This window comes from Dipteris shenzhenensis, chromosome 30 (assembly GCF_047967505.1).
Source record: "Dipteris shenzhenensis isolate YYH24624 ecotype China chromosome 30, Dip_SZ_1.0, whole genome shotgun sequence".
In the NCBI taxonomy this organism is placed as follows: Eukaryota; Viridiplantae; Streptophyta; class Polypodiopsida; order Gleicheniales; family Dipteridaceae; genus Dipteris; species Dipteris shenzhenensis.
The window spans coordinates 44,349,123-44,373,411 of record NC_141625.1 but is presented as its reverse complement, the minus strand read 5'-3'; the positions used below and the strand labels follow the sequence as shown (position 1 = coordinate 44,373,411).

General features: G+C 43.4%; 1 protein-coding gene and 1 pseudogene across 5 annotated transcripts in view; both read left to right on the top strand.

The window, feature by feature from the left end:
* LOC147882185 (ALBINO3-like protein 2, chloroplastic) overlaps positions 1-24,289 on the top strand; it is a 134,273-nt gene that overhangs the window by 37,200 nt on the left and 72,784 nt on the right. For all 5 annotated transcript variants that reach the window (XM_087401814.1, XM_087401813.1, XM_087401815.1 and 2 more), the window contains exons 2-4: positions 230-336; positions 14,717-14,850; positions 15,888-15,959. In XM_087401814.1, coding sequence (XP_087257940.1) covers positions 230-336; positions 14,717-14,850; positions 15,888-15,959 — 313 coding nt within the window. The remainder of the gene's footprint in view (positions 1-229; positions 337-14,716; positions 14,851-15,887; positions 15,960-24,289) is intronic.
* LOC147882187 (uncharacterized) lies at positions 2,263-8,261 on the top strand (annotated as a pseudogene).

The following is a 24,289-nucleotide window of genomic DNA, read 5'->3' as shown; positions in this document are numbered from 1 at the left end:
TTGTGAGCCACTATCATGAGAGTTAAACTGCACTATTTGTTGTGTTTTTAGAGGGTGAGTTTGGGCATGTTCTTGGATTCATGTGTGTGTATGTGCATGCGCGCGCAGTACGTTATGTGCATTTTGTCATATATATTTTGATATGACAACTTATATTTGGACCAGCATTGTTTTAAAGGTTGTAACAACTGTTTTCAATGAGTTTTGATCTCTCTTGAATTTTTTGTAGGTGGATTACCATAGCTTCCTCAGCTGTTGTGTTGCGCATGTTTTTATTTCCTATGACAATAATGCAAATCCAAAGAGTGGCTCAGCTGGTGCCTTTTATAAAGAAGGGTGAGAAGTCTCTCGTTTTAATTAAGATAGCATGGTTTGTCATTTTTGACACTTGATTGGTTTATGAGGTGTAAGGTTGCTGCTGTAATTCTTCAATGGAAAACTTTAATATGATATTGTATGTGGTTTGATAAAGAGTGAGGTGAGGATCTATTAGATTTCAAACGCATTAGAAACAAGATATTGGTGTGCACGCACCCACACGCATTGTCTTGGGTCAATTATTTTATCTTTGGTTTTTATGACACTTAAGTCCCCCCTTGCGTGCGAAACACACACTTCTTTTTTTGGGGGGTGAAATCCATTTGCCTTTATATTACAAAGATGTTGTCCCCAAAGCAAAGATCAGCAAGTACGAGATCATAAAATCTCATTATAAGACAAGTAGAGACTGTAGTCTATCTAACGAACCGACAGACAATCATAAAAGGATTGCTTGAGCGACATCCGAGAAGAGAAGAAAAGGGAAGGAGTAGACTCTTGAATGACTTTGTGATTCTTGTCTTTCCACAGAGTCCAGAGTGCCCAATACTTAACCCATATGAAGAATATATCAAACTTTGCTCGCCTTGCCAAAGATCCAAAAGAACTTGCCAAAGGAGGCAGTTGGAAAGTGAGCTTGAAGGTGTTGTCGAAGAACAGGAAGTCACGGTCGTAGTGCCCAGAAATGGCATTTCTGGGCACCCGAAACGGAATGGTGTTTCCGTGCCGTTTCCAAAAATGAAAATGGCGTTTCTTAGGGGGCAGTTTTTGCCCCAAATTTGCGACTTACCTGCGCGGCACATCTTCATCGACAAGTTGGCATCGGGCCAAGATGTGTCGGTGAAAGGGGGTGTTGGAAATTAAGTGGCCACCTCCCCATCTGTAAGCCCCCAAATGAGGAGAGCATGGGGGGGGTGAACCAAGGATTGATGTGGCTGCCACATGGGCAGCACCTTGGCTTCCTTGTGGGCGGTGCCATCTAGTGCTACCAAAGATTGGACGTGTGTAAGAATGAGGAAACTAGAGGTGTCTATCACACCCGTATATATGTAGCGTAATTCAAGGAAACATTTGTAAATAAATATGAAATGAATGGAAGGAGATAAAGAGTTGGGTTGGGCATCATCCAGTAGCTTCCATGTCCCAGCCCTCCGAAGCACTTGGGTGTCAACGTCGCTTCCTAGCTTTTCATCTAGTGGCTCCTGCTCCACTAGAGCTGTTTCTCTGCATCGCCGCTCCTGTGTGCTACTCCTTGACTCCTGTGAGCTCTTAGCCCTCTCCTCTAACCTTTCTCAGCCCTCACCTCTCCTCTCACCCTCTCCTCTCAGCCCTCTCACCCTCTCAGCCCTCTCCTCTCCTCCTTGCTCTCCTCTCCAAGGCCCTTCATCTGAAGCTCTGCGAGTACGTGAGCTCAAGCAGGAAAGAGCATGCATAGAATTGCAGCTAGAGCCCTTGAAGGAAACATGGAAGAAGTATGGCTGCCCTATATTGTGTGACGGATGGTTAGACGTACACAAGCGGAATGTGTACGATATTTTAGTGTCTTGCTGCAAAGGCACTATGTTTTTGAAAGCCATTGATGCCTCCCTCCCAGGTCTTACAGTTACCGGTTTATTTATTTGGGGTCATATACGGGAGGCAATCATGCAAATAGGGCGTGAGAATGTTGTGCAGGTAGTGACAGCCAATGGGAGCAATTGCAAGTCTATGGGCTCTATGCTAGAGGACGAGTTTCCAGGTATTGTGTGAACCCCTTGTGCATCACGTTGCCTCGACTTGTTCATCGAGAACATAGATGAAACACAATGGGTTGATTCCATCTTTCGCACTGCACGAAGCATGGTAAAGTTGTGAAGATGAAGAAGAGGCCACAAGTTTTGAGCATGTTTTGGGCCTATAGCAATCTTGAGCTATTGCAGCCTGCAACCCACTAGATTTGCATATATGTTTATTGTGCTTGAGAGACTCCCGTGAGTTCGCAGGGAGTTGGTACACACTGTATACTCAGATGAGTGGTTGTAGTGGGATGAGAGAGAGTGCCCTCAGGCAAGAGCTTTTATGTGTGTTGTCATGAGAGAGGAGTGGTGGGTAGAGGTTGAGAATCAAAACTCTCAATCCGATCTACACAGTCTTGCGCATTACAGACATGGAGGGGAGCACTCTTGGCCTTTTATATGAGTACATGGATAAGATTGGAGAGTCTCTCAACAAGCAACAATACTTGAGAGGAGAGCAGTAAGTCTCCATATGTTTCTCCTTATGTGTAAATTTTTATTTTACTCTTGAGTCTTGATGCTTTACATTGGTCTTGACTCTTGACTCTTGTTTTCTGTCCATGCTTTGTTCTCTAAAGGATTGAGCAGATCAACGCTGTATGGAATAAGCGATGGGATTGGTTTCACATACCAATTCATGTAGTAGCACATGTATTGCATCCTCTATGGCGAAATGAGGAGCAATATGAGAACACAGAGCTTGATGATGGCTTCATGACATACATTAGGGCGGTGACCCATGGTGATGTGTACATGTAAGGCCGTATAGAGGATGATCTCTTGGCCTTCCACAACCATACGCAAAGCTTTAGTCGAGAGATGGCAAAGCTTCGAGAGACTCAGCTACACCCTGTTTCGTGGTGGGAGAAGTATGGGAATTGTATTCCCACACTGGTCATTCACTACCCATACACTCAAGTTTCAGCTACATGTATGATGCATCATGCAACATAGTATAGTGTGAGTTACAACTTACATTCTACTTAATTTTAATTTCTAAATCCTAAATTCTAATTCTGTGTGCAGAAATGTATTGCGATGTGAGAGAATGGTGAGTGAGAGAGAGCAAGAGAGAGTGAGAGCTGGAAGCTTGGAAGCTGAAAGCTGAGTTGCAATAGAAGAGTGTGAAGAGTACAACTCAATGAGAGAGAGATAAGGTTTTGTCCTAGTGACAAAACCTTAGTAGTCACTAACCATAGTTAGTGAACTAACTGCGGCTAGGGGAAAAAACCTCTTAAAGAGGGAAAAGTGCCCCTTACTAGCTTGATCAATCACAAAACGGATATAAGTTTAGGGCACTGCGAAATGCCTCAAACTTTTCACGTGGTAGTGCTTTGGTGAAAATATCTGCAACGTTGTCATGTGTGGACACAAAGATCATACTGATCTCTCCTGCATGCAACTTCTCTCTGACGTAGTGATAGTGAACCTCAATGTGCTTCGTGCGAGCATGAAACACTGGATTCTTTGCCACTGCAATGGCACTCTGACTATCAGTGAGAATTGGAGAAGAACCCTCCAAAGACAGATGAAGATCAGCAAATAGACGTCGCAGCCAGACACATTCAACTGTTGCTGTGAAAGCTGCCCTGTACTCAGCTTCACATGATGAGGTAGCCACTGTAGATTGTTTCTTGCTCAGCCAGGAAATGCAAGATTTACCCAAAAAGAAACAATTGCCACTAGTGGACTGCCTAGTGTCATAATCACCAGCCCAATCTGAATCACTGTAGGCATGCATCTGCAAGTCACCCCCCCTGGGAAATAGCAAGCCAAAAGACTTCGTGCCCTGCAAATAACGGAAGATGCGCTTAACTGCCTGCCAATGCATAGTTTGTGGGCTGTGCATGTACCTCACCTGAGATACTGCAAATTGAATATCAGGTCTAGTGTTGCAGAGATATATGAGGCATCCAACAGCCTGACTGTAAAGTGTGGCATCAACTAATTCTCCTGCATCATGCATTATGAGTTTTAGCCCCGGCTCCATGGGAGTGGCTATGGGCTTACACTCATGCATGTTAAATCTGTCCAAGAGTTTCTGAACATACTTGGACTGAGACATAACAGTGCCACGTCTCTCATGAGAGAACTGGATCCCTAAATAAAAGTGAAGCAGCCCCAAATCTGACATGTCAAAGTTGGTCTGCAAATCAGCTTTGAAATCTGCAATTTTGTCTTCATTGGACCTTGTGAGCAGTAAGTCATCGACATAAAGAAGGATGACTAAAATTTCCCCCCCATCCATCTTCATGTAGAGGGTGCTCTCAGTAGGACTATTGTGCAGCCCCTTGCTTTCTGTACTGTATCCAACAAATATGCATTTGATGGCTTTATCTGACAACTTGTGCCTAAATTCAATTGGCACATGAGCATAAGCAAGGCATCCAAAGACTCAGAAGTGTTCCACTGAAGGCTTCCTGTCATTCCAGACCTCATAAGGAGTTTTTGTTTTTAAAGCCTTAGTGGGAGCCCGATTCAAAATGTAATTGGCACACATCAAACCCTCTAGCCAGAATTTGTGAGGCATGTGTTTGCTTTTCAGCATACAGCTGTCCATCTCCATGAGGGTTCTATTTTTCCTCTCAGCTTTGCCATTTTGCTGAGGGGTCAGCTTGACTGTGAGCTGATGCACAATACCCTTGCCTTTGAGAAAAGCATCAAATTCTGTAGACAAGTATTCACCACCTCTATCTGTGTGCAATGTCTGTATCTTGAGTCCGGTTTCATTTTCAACCATGGCTGAAAAGTGTTTAAACACCGTGAACACTTCAGATTTCTGTTTCAGCCCATAAACCCAAGAAAATTGGAGTAATCATCAATAAATGTAACGAAGTAGAGATGACCACCCAACGATGGAGTCCTCATGGGACCACAGACATCACTGTGTATAAGCTGTAATTTGCGGACAGCTTTAACTGAACCATCCTTCTTGAAGGGGAATCTATGCATCTTGCCTAAAATGCACCCTTCACAGGCATGTGGAGGAGGTATCTCAAGAGGTGGCAATGCATCAACCATGGAAAACTTCTGAAGTGTCATCAAGCTATTGTAATGCATGTGGCCATATCTGGCATGCCATAATTGTGCATTCTGCATGGCAGCTGTAGGGGTAGAAACTGCAAGAGCATGGGCTGCTCTTTTCTCAAAAATATCAAGCTGAAAAAGCCCACGCAGCAGAGTACCAGATAACCTTAAGGCATAGTCATCTTCCCTGTCTCGGATAGCACATTTGTCATCCTCAAAGATGACCTGAAATCCACCTCTGTTAAGAGTGGACACTGAAAGAAGATTTTTGGTTATGCCAGGCACATATAAGACATCTGAAAGTCTGAAAATTGAGCCATCAATGGCAGTGAGCTCAACATCTCCTGTGCCACGTACTGAATATGATGAGTTGTTGGCACAAGTAACTTTCTTACCAACGGGAGGTGGATGCAAGGAAGTAAAACGACACTTCCTAGAAGTGATGTGCTTGGATGCACCGCTGTCAAAATACCAAGTGTTCAGTGTTTCATTGACACTGAAAGCAGATGCATCCGTAGAAGAGTCATAACTGCAAGTCAAAAATGCATATGTATCATCACTGCAAGTGGCTGTACTATCTTGAGCATCTGGAACAGCCAACCTAGAATCTGAAATGCAAGATAAAAAGGCATAATCCTGTCCAACAAAGTTGGCTGCAGCATCCCCACTGTCAGATGCATGAGCAGCTGAATCTGAAACAGCCATTCCGGAGCTGTTTTTCTTCTCTTTTGCAAGCCTTTTCCTGCATTGTGCAATGTGATGACCTGGCTTTTTGCAGTAGTGACAAAAACCCTTCTTCTTGGGCTTACTAGCATCATTTTTAGCCTTTTGGGAAGGCTGTCCTGACCCACTGGAAGGCTGATTTACTGATGTCTTTGCCTGTCCCTTTGTTTTTGATTGAAACTTTGAGAGCATGGCTTGTTCACCTGCACGTGAAGCCAAATTTTTCCTGGTCTGCTCTTCCTGAAGCAGAAGTCCTATCAACTCATGAAAAGTGAGAGGATTTGCACCCCCCCTCAATGATAAGTTTAGCGAGGTATGAAAGCTGAGATAAGACTCAGGAAGAGAATTCAGAGTGGTTGTAATCATCTCTGAATCATGAATAATTTCATCTATGTTTAACAATTGCTCTCTGAGATCCTGTAGCTTTGTGAGGTGGACTGACATGGAGTCACCCTCTTCCATATGTGTATTACTCAACTCTCTTTTCAAGAAAGATACCCTTGCATCATTCCGAGCTGCATACATGCTTTCCAAAATATCCCACGCTGCCCTGGAGGTCTTACACGACCGGATGTGCGGAATGATAAATCTTTTCACTAAAAGAGAGATACATGACAAAGCTAAGGCATCCCGTGAATCCCATCTCTTCTGCTCTGGAGTAGTGACTGTAGCTGCACCAACAACTTGTCCTGCAGCTGCACCCTGTGCACGACCTCTTCCACCTCCTTACTGGGGAGGGGTAGCAGGTGCAATATCTGCTGGTCGGATCTCATCCCCTTTGACATAATCCCATAAATTGCGAGAAATCAGAATATTGCGTATCATGAAACTCCAGAGGGAGTAGTTAGTACCATCCAACTTGTCTTCCTGTGAAAGACCACAGAATTGGAAGTCATTTTGATTTTGATGGGCCACATCTGAGAAAGAGATTGAAGTAGATACAAAGCTGAATTCCCTTACTGGGAATGAAATGCACAACTCCCAAAAAAACACAGCCAAGCACGGGCTGTGAATGCAACTTAGATTTCTGTACTTGCACTGTCAGAAATCTGTCCAAGCATCAAAAACTCTCCAGAATCTGCCAAAAGTGCTGCAAAACACTCTAAGAAAGGCAATATGAACTGAAAACTCTAGAAATTGCTCTCCCAACACAGAAGCCCCAATTTGTGGCTTGAAATTGCAACCAGAAAGGGGCAAATTTACTAAAAGCCCCAAATCTGCAATTTCTGAACAAAAGCCCCAAATTTCAGACTAGATCTGCAGATCTGTCTGCAAAAGCCCCAAATCTGTAATGTGTCTGCCAAAGCTCCAAATGTATTTCCAAAAATACAGCCAAACAATGGGTATCTGCAAACAAATCCTTCCAAAAAAACTAACTGCTCGAGTACCTGCAGAAGTAAAACTCTGCACAGAAGGCCTGCAACAGAAGTGTACGGACAGTACGGAAGTGTCAGTGTACGGAACTGTCAGGTACGGAATTTGTACGTTGTACGGATGACCGTACGAATGTACGGAGTACGGGCGACGGCACTGTACGGAGTACGGACGGCGGGAGCTGTACGGAGTATGGACGGCGAGGTATGGCGAGCAGATCTGTACGGCGCTGTATGGTGCAGATCTGTACGGCGCGCAGGTATAGTATGGTGCTGATTTCGACTCTGCAGGTACGGAACGTACGGATGGAGTTGGAGCAGTATGGCGGAACAGTACGGCAGGTACAGATGTGCAGAAACCACGTGCAGGTTTCGTACAGTCGTACGGACTGTACGGACGATATGTGTTGCAGCGAAGCTAAGTTGCAGCTGGAGGTCACGGGCTAGGCTGGAGCTGGAGGTGAGAAGCAGAGAGCAGGTTCAACCCGCTCTGATACCAAATGTGAGAGAATGGTGAGTGAGAGAGAGCAAGAGAGAGTGAGAGCTGGAAGCTTGGAAGCTGAAAGCTGAGTTGCAATAGAAGAGTGTGAAGAGTACAACTCAATGAGAGAGAGATAAGGTTTTGTCCTAGTGACAAAACTTTAGTTGTCACTAACCATAGTTAGTGAACTAACTGCGGTTAGGGGGAAAAACCTCTTAAAGAGGGAAAAGTGCCCCTAACTAGCTTATTATATTACATTGGTCACTGCTGAATTATATCTATAATTCTAACATGCGATTTGAGTGCTCTCTCAGGATTGCAGTTCTGGTCCATGTGAGAGGAATTGAAGCACTGGGGCACTCTTCCATACAAAGAAGAGAAATAGGTTGAGTACCTCTCAGCTAGAGAGGTTCGTATTTTGTCATTGCAACCTCCAGAGGAATGCCAAGAATCCAGAGCCTTCTCAAGTGAATGTGGACAAGATTGACATTGAGAAGGGGAAGTTCATTCCAGAGATCCCGTAGGAAGAGTGCGATTTGTACTCCTTATTTTATGAGGAGTTGATAGCATCGACACGCACCACTCTTTCTTCCACCCGCTCTCAAAGGCAAAGGTTGAGTGCCGTATCCATCGCTTCCACTTCAGCAGGGCCAAAGGAGCAGGATCCTCTCTTATCTTAATTTGAGGTTGACACTCAAGAGTCAGAGGAGACATACGACAGCATGGATGTTGATGATGTTGAGGAGTGATTCTTGGAGCATGCATGATGCATGATGCTTGTCAGATTTTTTGGATCTGATATGGATCATGTTTCGTATTGGCTAGAGCATAGACTATAGTACTTATTTTTAGGATTTTGTCATGTCACATGTGACATGGATCATGTTTTGTATTCACTTTTATGAGGCTTCAGCCTAGGCTCCAAACTACTTGTCATTTATGATCTATCACCTATGGTAATTGATGTAGCTTGTGCGGCTTTGCTTGAACTGTGAATTCTTTGGAGTTATAAGTTATTGTGAAATTTGAATATGCATGTACTATCTTTGTAATGTATGACATATGTGTTATATATATATATATATATATATACTTTATTAACCTTAAAACTGAAACTCCGTTTCCACTGTTTCTTTGGGTGGCTGAATCTCCGAAAATCCGTTTTCCGCCCGTTTCCGAAACTCCTGGGAACTATGGTCACGGGTGATAGGACAATTCCAGAAGAGATGAAAGAAGGATCCCTGGGTACCGAATATGTGTGGCATAAAGCAAGAGCAATATGGTGACCGTCCAAGAGTTGGTCAAAAGGAATAACACCAAGCATGACTCTCCATAGAAACAAATGTTGGAGAAGTGGAAGTTTGCAAGACCAGATCATGTGCAATCTTTTACGCCACCATTTGGCATTACAATTGAAAGATCAAAGCTGATTCACATGTTGCGGTATCCAAGGAGGACGCATCAAGACCTTGCACAAACCAGCCACTGAGATATCTCTAAGCCGCAATGGGTGAATAGAAGAACCGTGGAGATGCAAGGAACAATTAGTAAGGCGAGAGATGAGCTTAAGCATAGGCATTGGCAAAAAAGAAAAAGAAAAAATAATGAAGCATCCAAGAAAGATAATGCCAGAGGGGTCGATATGCATCCCCAATCCACCCTTTGATAGTGTATCCCCAATCCATACTCTCTGGGCGCCAAAGGAAAAGATAACAAAGTACCATCATCATGAAGCACATCACCAACCAGAGTAATGCTTTTGCAGGAAACAAAATACGAGTGCTTGGGTTCCCGTAAAGCAAGGGGTCAATCAAAGGCCTTTGATCAATTCAGATCTTACTGTCATTGTAGAGCCAGTAGATAACATTTTTGCAGTCGATGCCGAAATCCTAAAGCTTGCATGGTCTGTGAGATGAAAGCCCACTGCACAGTATTAAAAGATTTGGCAATGTCCATGTCCTTCTGGGTATACTTTGCATATCCTATTCCAACATATTCATTGGCAATATTGTCAGTGATATGCCTACGAGAATTAAAGCCATATTGAGTAGGATGCATTGCATCATGTAGGAAACCTTTTATTCTCTCAACGATGACCATTTTGGCAATCATCTTATAAATGACCGGCATGAGAGTAATAGGCCTCCAATCAGCAAATGATTCACAAAGAAGCTTCTTAGGAATCAATTTAACCAACCCATTTTCCCAAGCATTTGGCATTTGCTGATTTTGCCAAGCTGAATTAATCATATGCAACAAAACATGCTTCAAGGCGTCCCAGTAGGCTAGAAAGAACTGTAAAAGGAGTCTGAAGCTGCAAATCCTGGTCAATAGCAATAATGGGAGACACATGTCGTAATAACTTCCATCTTGCCAACAAAGCCTGTTGCGAAGATGACTCCAGATTCCCAAATTGTCGGACAAAATGATGAGGACATGCTTGAGCAAGCTGGGGTCGTGAGGAAGTCCAAAGACCATCAGATGTCTGAATCTGAGGAATATTGTGAGCCTGCTTTTTAGAGTGTAAGCTTTTGAAGAACTCTTTAGAAGAACAACCTTTGTCCAAAAGAGCCTTTTGCCTGGCCCTAGTTTCCCATTTGGCAATTTTTCTATGATCATTGCTCTATAATACATGCTTAGCATGGCATAAACAATCAAGCTCAGTGTGAGTCAAATCTCTGACATGACTGCGTTCAGTCAACCTTTGACAGGTGACTTTAGCCTCTGCAACTGCTTTTCTCAAGTCATGTAGGTAACACTTCCCATAATCACGAATAACAGATTGCATGTGAGAAGCAAAGGCATTCCAAGCATAATCAAGATCAAGCTGGCACTGCTCGTGAAGGGGGGCAATAGCAGAACCAACCATTTGCTTATACTTAGCATGCTCCAAGTAAGAATATTGACTATGAGAAGTTGTTTATCTGGCAACTTATCATGGGATTTCTTGTGGAAGGACAACCTTAGCCATAATTGCGCATGGTCAAAGTGAGGGAATCTACCCATATTTGACAAGTAAGAGCTTCATACTGCTTCGCATTTATCATGTACCAACGGTCCAGCCTGGCCTGATACGCAGAGTGAGGAGTATGCTGAAAAGTATATCCTGGAAGCATTGGTTTTAGCTCCATCCAAAGATCAACAAGACCAAGCTGAGAAATCAAATGAGACCAATGGCGACATTCCGGAGCCAGCATGGGAGCATGACCTGAAGTATTTCCTCCTCGAATTGGTGCATTATTAAAATCCCCACAAAGAAAAGCATGCTGTCCAGAACGTTTTGTAGCTGCTGCTGCTCCCCGCTCTAGCTGCCCTCCCTTCTCCCTCCAGTGCCCCCCCCCCCCCCCCGCCCCCGCCCCCGCCCCCCTTTTCCCCTATCAGCCAGCCCCTCCCCCTCCCCTCAGCCCCCTACATTGTCCTCTCTTTCTGCCCCCCTCCCTCGCCATCTCCCCCTCCCCTCTCGGGTCTCCCTCCCCCGCTCCTCTCCCTCGCCTCCCTGTCCCTCTTCCCCCCTTCAGCCCTCTCCCCCGCCCCCTCGCCCGTCCCTTCAGCCCCCTCTCCCGGATCCCCTGCCCCCCTTTCCCTGCTCCGTCTACCCTGCCTCCCCCTTCCCCTTCCCCCGCCCCCTTCAGTCCCTTTCCTTGCCCCTGCCCCCACCCCCTTCAGCCTCCTCTCCCGTCATCCTTCCCCCTCCCCCGCCCCTTTAGCCTCCTCTCCCGGCCTCCTCCTCCCTACCATGCACCTTCAGCCTCCTCTCCTGGCCTCCTCTCCCGGCCACCCTCCCTCTCCTTCCTCCCTCTCCCCTGCTATGTGGATATACCATTCTACTATTGCTTTATGCAGATGATGTGGTCTTCTTCTCTTACACAGCAGAGAATATGCAGCGGATGATGCAACTCTCCATAAATTTTGCATGGAGAGTGGTCTAACAGTTAATGTCAATAAGACCAGAATGCTGGTAATAAAGACAATACAGCCAGCCAACATCCCAAGCATTATGTATGATGAGAAGGAAATTGAGAGGGTGCAAACTTTCAAATACTTGGGGATAGATGTACCATCTAACCATAGATGGGGAGATTGTGTTCAGAGGAGGATTGATGCAGGATGGGGTAAGTACTACCGCTTTGAAAATGACTGCAGAAACAATGACACCACGAGATGGGATATTAGGCATGTGCTATTTGATGCGTATGTCATTCAAACAGTGCTTTACGGTGTGGAGGTATGGGGAGGCAGCATTTCAGCATCAAAGTGGAATGACATTGAGAAATTGCAGAAGTCATTTCTCAAAAGGCATTTAGGAATTAAGTCCACCACACCATACTCAATCATGCTTCTTGAAACTGGTTGCAGACCCATTGAGCTGAGAGCACTGGAAAGAGTCTTCAAATATATAAAGAGGATTCAAGATATGCAAGCACATAGGCTACCAAAGAGAGCATGGGAGGCAAGCAAGAGACCTCAAAAAACAAGCAACTTCCCATCTTTGGAACCAGCCTTCAATGTATGAGAGAGAGAGAGAGGGAGGGAGATTAGTAAAAGTCTTCGAAAGACCAAAGGATGACTAAAAGAACTTTGATACAATGAGCTGAAAGGGTGGACCCTCTATGTGGTCCTCAACACCCATGACGAATACAAAATAACCATAATCATAAACACACCAATATACAAAGAGAAATCTTGGAGCCCATGGAGAAGTGTGATGATCATTTGGAAGTTGGCACAGAGGTCAAGGTGAAGAGGGGGTCGATGATGTATGAGCTAGTTGAGAGGTCAAGGCGAAAAGGGGGTTGACCATGCATTGCATTAGGCCTTATGATTCTCGATCAAAATTGTGTGACCTTGTGTACAAAAATCGAAGCCCGTTTTGGTTTGCCCACGTACGAGTGATCAAATAGGTAATGGTATTAGCCATGAACCTTGTATTTTCTTGGGCACTAGGCATACATTAATTTGCTGCCTTCATTGTTGAGTATCCGCCCAGATTTGTGAGTGCTTCTTGGCTACATGCTTCTCTATCTCCACCTCATGCATCTCATAGAGAGTGCAAAGCCTCAGTTATTCACGGTTTCGTGTGGCTGCAATTTCACATCTGCTGTGTGAGATGAAGTTCCAATTGACCCATGACAATCCCTTTGCAGAAGGCCATCTGAGTTACATGTGTCTATGGTGGGAATACCCATGTCTATTGAATGCAAAGCAGGTCGTCTCTTATGTTGAGTCATGTGTACGAAGAAGCATCAAGGGCGTGTTGGTATGGGGGAGATGATCAACAGCCATGGACTCTTTGTTTTAGGGGTTGTACTTCTTTTGAAATAGTTATGCTGATTGTTTCTTCACATGGGGTAGTTTTTGTTTTGGTTTCTCCTTAAGTCCACAAGTTTGCAATTCTTGTCCTTCCAATGGTAGGTCTTCTCTGCTATGCATGTGTTTTGTTTGCAAAACAAGGAGTTTGTGCTATTATGACTTTCTTGGCTAGACAACATTTTGGTTGTCAAATCAGAAGTTTAGAATCAAAAAGCTAATGGCTGAAGTTTTTAAGCTGAAATTGGACAAAGATTGATGCAAAGTGCTAAAAGTTGAGAAAATAGCTTTATGTTTTGACTTTTTGTAGGCTAAATAATAAAGATCATGACATCGATAAAGAAAAGATAGACAAAGGTAGTAAGTGTTGAAGATGTTTGATCTTGGGTAGATTTTCTTTTAGATAATCTTTACATTGCAATAGGTGATTCTTTGTTTCAACAAATGATAGGAATCCCTATGGGCAATAATTGTGCTGTCTTTTTAGCAAACTTTTATCTTTTCACTTATGAATTTGAGTTTATGCAATGTCTTATTTCTATCAATACCTGCCCTATCATTTTACATAAGCTTATCCAAGTTAGGCGTTTTATAGATGATTTATTTGTATCCGATGTTCCTGACTTTCAAGACTTTGGTATAGAGCCGCTTCTGCTTTTGGAGAAGTAATCTATCCTCCTGACTCTTGCAAATTGAATTGCATTTCAAGAGGGGATTCTTGTGTTTTCTTAGATCTTAGACTTTCTCAATGTATCATAGGATTAGAGGTTGATATATATGGTAAATGTGAACAACTTGAATATAGTGGTTTACACGTTATAAGAATGCCTCACATTGACTCAAACATTTCTGATTTGGCTAAATATGGAGTCATTTCTTCGCAATTCCATAGATTTTCTCGCCTTTGTACAACTAAGGAGTTTTTATCACTCAATGTAGTAATTTGATCACTTTACTAATACACAAGAGGTATAATCCAAGAAAAATAATGAAAAAAGTATGCACAATCTTAGATATGAAGTCTTTTATCTATGGTGTATTGGCCTTAGGCATGTTTAGAATGATTGAACATAAGCTGAAACCAAAAAGCGGGGACCTGAATACCCCGTTTTTCTTTTAGTTACAAATTAGCGTTTGATTGAGTATACTTGTGCTTAGGAGTGTAATTTTACATCTTTGTAGGAAGCGGTACATAAGTGTAAGGGGTTCATTTAGTTTTTAATGTTTTAAATAATTCATTCATTCTGTAAATTCTTTCTTTCATTGCTACATGAGAGAGAGAGAGAGAGAGAGAGAGATTTTATCCCTGTTTTTTGGAAGATTTTGTTTCTTGATTTGCTTGTTTATTTTTGCTTAGTCACTTTCTTTCTTTCTTGTTTTCTTTCTCTTTTGTTAATTTGACGTATTTTAGTAATCACTGGGTATGCTCAAGGGACTCTGTGGGTCTTTAGAAACCCATTATAGTTGCTTATGCTTGGGAACTGATGACGATATAAGTATTGCTTTGCTTGCTAAGTATGTCTTCCTTTTGTTTTTCAAAAAAAAAAAATCACCTCTTTTTTCTTCTCTTGTGTTTTCTCTTTTTATTTTCTGTGTAGACTTTTGGATGTTGGAACAACAAAAAATCTAAATTTGTACGATTGGATATATTCTAGTCTCAGAAAGGTATATTTTTGCTGTCAAAGCGATTTGCTAAAGCAAGGTTTATGCAGTTCAAGCAAGGATGTTAGCAAAGGGAATTCGTCCAGAAATTTTCAAACAAGAGTACCTTCACTTAAAAAAGGAACACCGTGATCTGGGTTATCCTAGCTTTTTATGGATCCTTTGCCCAGGAATTCTATTACAGGTGTGACTCATTTGCCTTTTTCATTTTCTTATGTATTTCTTGTTTTGACTTTTGCACTCAATTCAATGTGTGCATATCTGTTCACATATACATACTTTTTTATTTTGGCATTCATGAATGCACTCACATGACTGTTGACAACAATTTATTAGCTGTATGATCTTTTGGTTGTATGCCGTTTTGCTAGTTTAGAATTGCCACCTTTGAGAATGCTATATTCGCATGTGGCTACTTTTACACATGGACATCAAGCAATAGTTTCTGACCTCCTGATCAACACTACCATCAAGGGCTTTTTTTTGGATATCTTAAGTGCTTGAACCGCTTGCAATTGATATTTTTTTGATTTTGAATAGACCATGACACAGACGTTGACATTACTTACTGGTTTGGAAGAAACCGTGAACAAAAGTTGACGTATTTGCTGGCTTTTTTGACACAATGATTCTTCCCACCCTGCTGTGAAGGACTTGATACACTACCCTGCATATGCCATGATTGAAGCTTTATGTATGTTTGCCTTTGATATTACAGGTGACTTTTAGGTGAGGTGCAGTAAGCCCTGACCAGCATCCATCATTGTAGGCCCATACTTGTACACAAACTTTCTGATTAGCTCTCTCTCTAGCTCTCAGAGCATTGATAAAGCCATTAAGGATGATTTATTGCCAAAGATCCTTTGATGGCTAATGCATTTGATAATTGATAGTTTGCAAGGTTGTATTTGTCCTCATCTTTTGAGCTTTCACATGATGCATTAGGGTATATATTTGGATATTGAACACACTTAGCAAGTCAAAATTTGAATGGATTATACATTGAACAATGCCATTGTTGGGAAGCTCAGGTTACCAATCAAGAGTAGTGCTGTGTATGTGTTTTTTATCTGACACATCGTATGTTTAAAGGTGGAATAGTATCTTTAAAGGTGGAATAGTTGTAGCTTTTACTTACGTCAAAAGCAGTGCCAAACTTCTCATCATATGTAATGTTTGTTAACACGTGAATGATATGTTCCGCTGATTGTGGGATTGCAGATACCAGCTATTGTACTGATAATGTACTCATTGCGAAGGATGGCATTGGAGCAGCATTCTGACTTAATTGTTGTAAGGGCAAAGATCCAATACATTTTATGTGCATTGGCATGCAATCTGCACCAACCAATCATCAAAATAGGACCATGTTTTCAGATATTTATGAGATATATATAGCCTTTTTATGTCATCAACTGTAATATGTATATTGGAAAGGAATGGTGTTTGATCATGCTCATCACTTTTCATCAATGATACATATCACAATATTGAATATACCTACTCGTGCTTGTTGGGACTCTCTCATCTGCAAAGATCTGTTGCGGGTTTTCAGAGAACTGTTTTTGTTATATCACACAATGGAAGCTTGTAAAACATGATTTCTTTTTATAAAAAATAAGAAAGAGGATATTCATGAATATGTGACATGGTGTTTTTTGTGTTAAGTGAACGGGTGAAGCCCCCTAGCCTTGTACAACAATTTGAAATCCCATCAGGTAGATGGGAGAGCATTTCCATGGATTTTATAGTTGATCTGCCAAGCATACAACGAGGAGCATTCTTGTGGTGGTCGACCATCTTGTAAGAGATTACAAAGATATGGTGTTGTAGGCATAAAGTCAACCCTATGGTTGACCAGTAGTACTTGGGTACTATATATACCAAGTACTTGTATTGTTTCATTTGAACATTTCTATTGGAGCTTTCTTGTGTGTGCACTCTTGCTCACTTGTGTTCACAACCTGTCTCCACTTTGTTCCTACATTGAGCGCTTTCGTCTCTGGAGCCCATTCCTGCGCTTGCTTCCAGACTCCTGCAAGCTTGGTGCTCCAGTGCGCGTTCCTGGTTCTCACATTCAGCTCTCCAGCTTTTGCTTGAGGTAGTTCCAACAGTCCAGCGGCTGTTTTTCGACCTTTTGAGGTATGATTTCGACGTTTTTTGAAATTTCGGAGCTGCCCGCATGCAAACAAGCCTGTTCCGCACCATTTCAGGCAAAAAAAAAAAATCTGTTTTTTTCCTGTCTGTACGGTCCGTACGGTTGCGCGATAGTGCCGCGAGTCCGTCTGACTTGTTGGAATCTGATTTTGAGACTGTACGACTTATTAGAAGGCGATTCTAGCAGTTTTCGGCTGTTTTTGAGCGTTTCTGCTCAAATATGGGCCTTTTTCAGGTCCAATCTCTCTCGGGTGTGTTCCAGTACCACGAGGCGTCTCCATACTTCTCCAGGCTCTTCTCTACACGTGTATTGTGTTCAGAAGTACTCCTGACAGCTTCATTCAGCTGCAAACAGCTCACTTCAGCTCCTTTGTCATCTCCAGCTTGCCCACACAGTCAATGGACTGTTTTGCAGGTGTTTCGGGCCAAAGTGCACTTTCAGTAAGTGTTTTGAGCTGTGTATTTCGCTTCGGGACTGTTTTTGCAGCCCATACTCTTGCACTCTCAGGTGCATTTGCAGATACCTTGCATTGTTGGGTGCATTTGCAGTTACTTTACAGTTGTAGATGCTTTTGAGCTTTGTTGGATGCATTTGAGCACTCGTGGGTGCACTCTTTCAGATTTGGGTTATGCATTTTCAGTTTGGGATTGCACTTTAGATAGCAGCAGAGTGCAGTGATTGGTTGATGCCATTTTTGCAGTGATTGCATTGTGTAGTCAGTGGCATTTTAGAGCAGTCAGTAGTACTTTGCATTTGCAGCCAGTATTAGTTTGGGATTTGCAGGCACATTTGCAGCTAGTTGCACTTTTGGGACTTGCAGTTCTTTTTGCAGGTACATTTGCAGCTTGTGGGTGTCCCATTTTGCATCATGTCGACTCTTTCAGACAGTTTTGGCAATTTGTCCGAGGGTGACAAGCTAGATGGACCAAACTATGTCTTGTGGTCATTCATGGTTAAAAACATCTTGGTTGGTAAGAGCTTGTGGGATATTGTTAGTGGGGATGAGGTGAGGCTAGCAGGCTCATCTACATCCAGCACAGCTTCTTCGGGTCAGACTACAGGCAGACAATAGACTGCTAGTGTCCCTCTTGCTAGTCCCATAGCATGGACGGAGGAGAAGAAGAAGTTTGACTGCTGCAGTGCCCAAGCGAGGTTTTTGATTGCCACAAATGTGAAGAAGCACATTATGACGACTATCAAGTTGTTCAAGGATGCAAAGGCAGCATGGGAAAGATTGGCAAACATGTATCATGTTAAGAATGAGGCAAGAGCCATTGCCTTGACAAATCAGCTCAAGGATCTCGAGATGCAAGAAGGCTAGGCCATCACTGATCATATTGCTAGGATCACTGATCTACATGATCAGCTCGCAAGTATTAATGGGAAAATAGAAGACAAGAAGCTCGTCTCTATTACTTTCAATAGCTTAGTGTCCTTATCTGGCACATTCGTCACTTCATTGACCATTGTTCTCAGGGCAGCCCCACTCTCATTCGATGAGTCAGGGTGAGCAAGCGCTTGCCACGGGTGGAAAAGACAAATTTCAGAAAAAGTTTGAGCCAAAACACAACCATATAACTCAGCCCAAGGAGGGGAATGCAAGCAGTTCAAGCAAAAATCTGAAAAAGGGTAAATGCAATCATTGCAAGAAGCCAGGGCATTACATCGCAGAGTGTCAGAAAAGGATTGCCAATGAAAAGAAGAGGCAAAGGGACAACTCTAGCAGTAATTTTGTTGCCCCCATTGAAACTCGTGCTTCAGATGCACATGGTGAAGCTCATCTTGCCCAAGGTGATAGAGACTTTGTGTTTGCTGCATTTAATGAGAAGATGGATGCCAGGGGGGATTTGAATTCTGAAAGTCAATCAGGGGATGCTTCCCTTGTTGCAAGTGATACATGGTATATCGACGGTTGTGCTACTAAGCACATGACTCCTCGCCAGGAGTGGTTTGAGAGCATCACACTTGTTCATTGCAGATAGGTTACGTGTGCCAATGATGCTTCTCAAGACATCATTGGACTTGGGCACATTTCCATTCAGCTTGATAATGGGAAAGTTAAGTAAATCTGAGATGTTTGGTATGTTCTAGATTTGAGGCAAAATCTGATTCAAACATTGCCCATGATTAACATATGTTGGTCGAATTTCAGGATAACCAATGCAGGATCAAGGATCCAAAGAAAGGGTATGAGGTTGTAGCAACAGGTACATGTGACAGAGGCTTATACAAGCTTGATGCTCAGCCTTATGATTAGAAAATATTGGCTATAGCAAACACTTCCCAGGCTGATTTATGGCATGCCAGGTTTGGACATGTCCATCACAGGGCATTGTCCTACTTGTACAATAATAATATGACTCAGGGAATGCCAAAATTACAGCAACCAGCAAATGAAGTGTGTGAGGGGTGTGCCCTTGGCAAATTGCATCGCTTGCCATTTAGTAAACAAGGCAAGAATTGGGTCAAGGCAACCAAAGTGTTGCAGATAGTGCACAGTGACGTATGTGGCCCCATGACTATTCCCACGCATAGAGGAGCAAGGTACTTTGTGACCTTTATAGATGACTTCTCGAGGTTCACATGGCTATTTCTCATGAAGGAAAAATCTGAGGTGTTCTATTGGTTTCAGGACTTCAAAGCTATGGTTGAGAACCAAACCAATTCTAGAATTTGAACACTCAACTCAGATAGAGGGGGAGAGTACATGTCACATGCATTCCAGGGATTTTTGAAGCAGCATGGGATTAAACATCACTTGACATGCCCTTCCACACCACAGCAGAATCCACTCCTTGAGAGGAAGATTCGTACTCTCATGGAAATGACGAGATGCATGCTGAAATTCAAGAGAGTCTCAAAGGCTTTTTGGGGAGAAGCAGTTGTGACAGCCACTTATATTCAGAACAGATGCCCTACCAAAGCTTTGGTTAATGTGACTCCATTTGAGGCTTTGTATGGCTTTAAGCCAAAGGTTAGTCATTTCAGAATTTTTGGCTCAGTGGCATATGCTTTGGTTTTAGATGCACATCGGACAAAGCTTGATGACAAGAGTGTGAAATGCATTTTCGTGGGGTATAGCACAGAAAGCAAGGGATTTAGGCGTTATAATCCCGCTACTAGGAAGGTAATAATCAGGAGAGATGTTCTCTTTGTTGAGAATGAGTGCATGCAGCCCGCTAGTGCAGACTTGCCACCATACGATGACACCTCTTTGGACATCATCCAGTGTGAGGATGATGAGACGGAGTCTCCTGATGCTTCACCATCTACTTCTCATAGTTCGGCTTGCCACATGTTGAGGATGGCTCTCCCTCAAATGTTTCAGAGTTGCAGCCAATTAATGAGAATAGACAACTTGATGTTTGGAGGCATTATCAACGTCGTGAGGCCACTAAAGATGTTGATGCAGCTCTGAGTGGTACAGCAGAGAAATCTATTCCACGTTGGGCAAGGTTGACCATTCAAGATGCTAAGGATCAGCCTACTTTGGGGAAAACCAGGGCCAGCACTCCAAAAAATCAGAAAAATGTCAATTTTGCTTTAATGACCTCAGTGATGGAAGCTGAAAATGAGCCTCAGAGCTTCAAGGATGCTCAGCATAATCTGCCATGGCAGAAAGCAATGGAAGCTGAGATTAAATCCATTGAGAAGAATGCCACATGGGACTTGGTTGATGCGTCCATTGGGAAAAATGTGGTTGGCACGAAATGGATTTATAAGGTCGAATACCATTCAGACGACACAGTTGAGAAATACAAAGCCCGTTTGGTTGCCAAGGGGTATGCACAAGAGGAGGGGATAGATTATGAGGAGACATTTGCTCCAGTGGCCAAGATGACCATCATTCGTTCTGTCATCTCTCTTGCTGCGTTTTACGGTTGGTCAGTGTACCAGATGGATGTTAAGACCGCTTTCGTCAATGGAGATCTTAAAGAGGAGGTCTATGTACATCAGCCCTAAGGTTTTGAGGTGAAGGAACAAGAGCACAAGGTATGCAAGCTCAGGAAGGCTCTATATGGGCTGAAGCAAGCACCTCATGCGTGGTATCAGAAGATACATAAGTTTTTGCTGTCCCAGGGCTTTGTAAACACTCATACAGAGCCAAATTTGTATGTTCTGCAGCAAAAATCAGAATTGGTCATGTTGGTACTATATGTGGATGACATTATACTCACTGGCAGTGATTTGCAGCAAATTACAGCAGTGCAGTCCACTTTATGTCACAACTTTGACATGATAGATTTGGGCCTATTGCACTATTGTCTTGGCATTGAGTTTTGGCAGACCCATGATGGGATTTCTATGTCACAGACAAAGTATTCGAAGGGGTTGTTGCAGAAATTTAAAATGGAGAACTGTTAAGCCTGTGGCTACTCCATTGGAAAAGGGACTCAAGTTGAGTAAGCATGATACTGCCGAAAAGTTTGATGGCACTTTGTACAGGCAGTTGGTTGGCAGTTTGATATATCTATGCTCCACACGGCCTGATATTGCTAACGCTACAGGGCTTTTGAGGCAGTTCATGCATTGTCCCACGATCACACATTGGAATGCGGCAAAGAGGGTTCTCAGATATGTCCATGGCACTCTCTCTCTTGGCTTGCATTATGTCTCAGATTGTGATCTAAAGCTGAGTGGTTTCACTGACTCAGATTGATCAGGGGACATTAACGACAGATGGTCCACTACTGGCTATTGCTTCTCATTGGGTTCAGCCTGTATCTCATGGCTCAGTAAGAAGCAAGAGCGAATCTCTCTTTCCTCCAGTGAAGCAGAGTATAAAGCTGCAAATTCAGCCACTACAGAGTTAATGTGGTTAAGGAAGCTTTTGCATGACTTGCATCATGCACAGGATGGCGAAGCAAACTCTATCTTCTGTGACATTCAGAGTTGCATTGCCATAGCCAACAATCCTATCTTTCATGCTCGCATGAAACACATTGAAAATCATTATCATTATGTACGGGATTGTATTTCTGATGGCTTCACTGATCTCATCTATTGTCCATCTGAGGACAATGTGGCAGATATCTTCACCAAAGCTTTGTCAACAAATCTTTTCTTAGGACATCGACATGGCTTGGGGATCAGAGACATTCTCATAATGTCAAGGGGGGTTGTGAAGTGATTCACAATGACATTGTTTTCATGTACTCTCATAGGTTGCATATCCATTTGGATGAATTTGTGCAACCATGGTACTTTAGGTACTGCATGGTACACCTGAGATGTTTCTAGGGTACTTTCAGCCATATCTTTGAGCGGGGATTTGTAAGAGATTACAAAGATATGGTGTTGTAGGCATAAAGTCAACCCTATGGTTGACCAGTAGTACTTGGGTACTATATATACCAAGTACTTTTATTCTTTCATTTGATAATTTGTATTGGAGCTTTCTTGTGTGCACTCTTGCTCACTTGTGTTCACAACCTGTCTCCACTTTGTTCCTACACATCTTACCAGGATGGCTTACTTCATTCCATTAAAGGAGTCTGTTAAAGCTCTGCAAATTGTGGATTTGTTGATAAGTAAGATATTTTGCCTTTGTGATTACCTGAATCCAGTGTCAGACAAAGATATAGATTTAAGATAATTGAAAAGCATGGGGTACAAACTTTGCATCAGGATCTTGATTGAAATGAAGCTTCTATACTGCAGAGGTGTTTTGCAGAGAGAGAGATCTGACGGTCAACCTTGGGAAAACTAAGGTTATGATCTTCAACACCTCATGGGCAGTGACTAACCGACTCACTTTCACCTATCATGGTGAACCAGTGGAGATAGTGCAGTCATACACATATTTGGGAGAAGTCTTCATAGGACCCATCTTCACGATGAAACATGCAGCCCAGGCACGACTCACACGAGGGCGTAGTGCTTTGGCTAGACTAGAGCGGCAATGTTTCTAGGCGCACTTCTAGGATCCACCAAGGAAGGGCTGGCTTTTTGACACACTAGTGCGGCCGACTGTCATGTATGCAACACTTTTTTGGGGGTGCGATCTTCCAAGGACAGATTGGAGGAGCTTCGAGCGGCTATAGGTGATGATGGGATCCAGGATGACCCGATGTAAGCCTTCAGTTCCACATGAGATAGTACAGGAAGAGTTTGCCATGAGACCTCTCCAGGTTGATCCATCTTTCAGAGAGTGACTTTCATCCACAGGGTGTGGGACTTACCCCATTGGAGACCTCTGAGATTGGCCCTAGAGTCATCCAAACGACTCGTAGAGAGCGGGGCAGACACATGGTATGCACACATATCTACATGGCTTGCCAGGCATGGTATCGAGATGGATAGGCTTCCCCCCTTTGAGTACAGCATGGATGCACCTCCTGAGTTGATCCCGTGAGATGAGATCAACCGTATTATACGGTGAGACCTCCTCCAGCTTCACACATCCCGGACTTGGGGGGGGACCATGAACTTCCCACCAAGACCTAGTTCTATCGCGACGACTTCCTGAGAGTATCAGAGGAGGGATTCATTATCAGACCCGAGTATCTCGAGGATAGACGAGTATCTCATGGACTGAGGATTGCCATTGGTCAGATGCGGGTTTCATCCCATTAGTTGAGGCAGGGAGAGCAACGGGTATACCTAGAGAGCAGCGGATCTGCATGCTATATATGCTAGGGGTGGTTGAGACAGAGGAGCATTTTCTTTGTGTTTGCTTAGCCTACTACGAGATTCGAGGACGCTACCATTGTCTCTACCTAGAGGGGAATGGCTTCGATCCTTTGTCACGACTGATCCATTTCCATGACCAGGTCTGTATCAGACTCTATCTGATGGAGATGCGGCAACACAGGGAGGCGCTTCTACGAGAGATCAGAGAGCAGCAGGGGTTGGTCAGACCACTACAGGACATAGAGGGTGATTGGGCATGGCGGCATGTCACAGACTTTTATACATTTGAGTTAGCCCCCGGACATAGTGGAGTGGAGGTAGAGGAGCTAGTCGATATGAGAGCAGTCTGGATGAGCAGTCGGCACAGTATCGTTGAGAGAGGGGCGCAGAGGCCACATCTGCGACTAAGAGCCCCTATAGTACAGTCTATTGAGGTCTGACCTATCACAGCTTTCGTCAGAGGAGACCGACAGAGACGAGGGATCACTCTAGACATAGCCTAGAGAGTCCAAAGAGCGAGGAGACCGCGCTCCCCGTTGCAGTGCGAGACAGCTCGACAGATGCAGATACGAGATATTTTCGTAGCCCACCAGAGAGCCATCGCTGTACCAGGCTTCGGTTTCGTCTCAGTGCCTAGATAGATTGATTGAGGAGACCGCGCCCCCTACCGCAGCGCGAGACAGCTTAATAGACACAGATATGAGATATTTTCGCAGCCCACCAGAGAGCCATCACTATACCAAGCTTCGGTTTCGTCCCAGCGCTTGGATAGATTGATTGATATGATATGATATGATTATGATTATGTTCATGATTCTGATTCTTTTAGCAT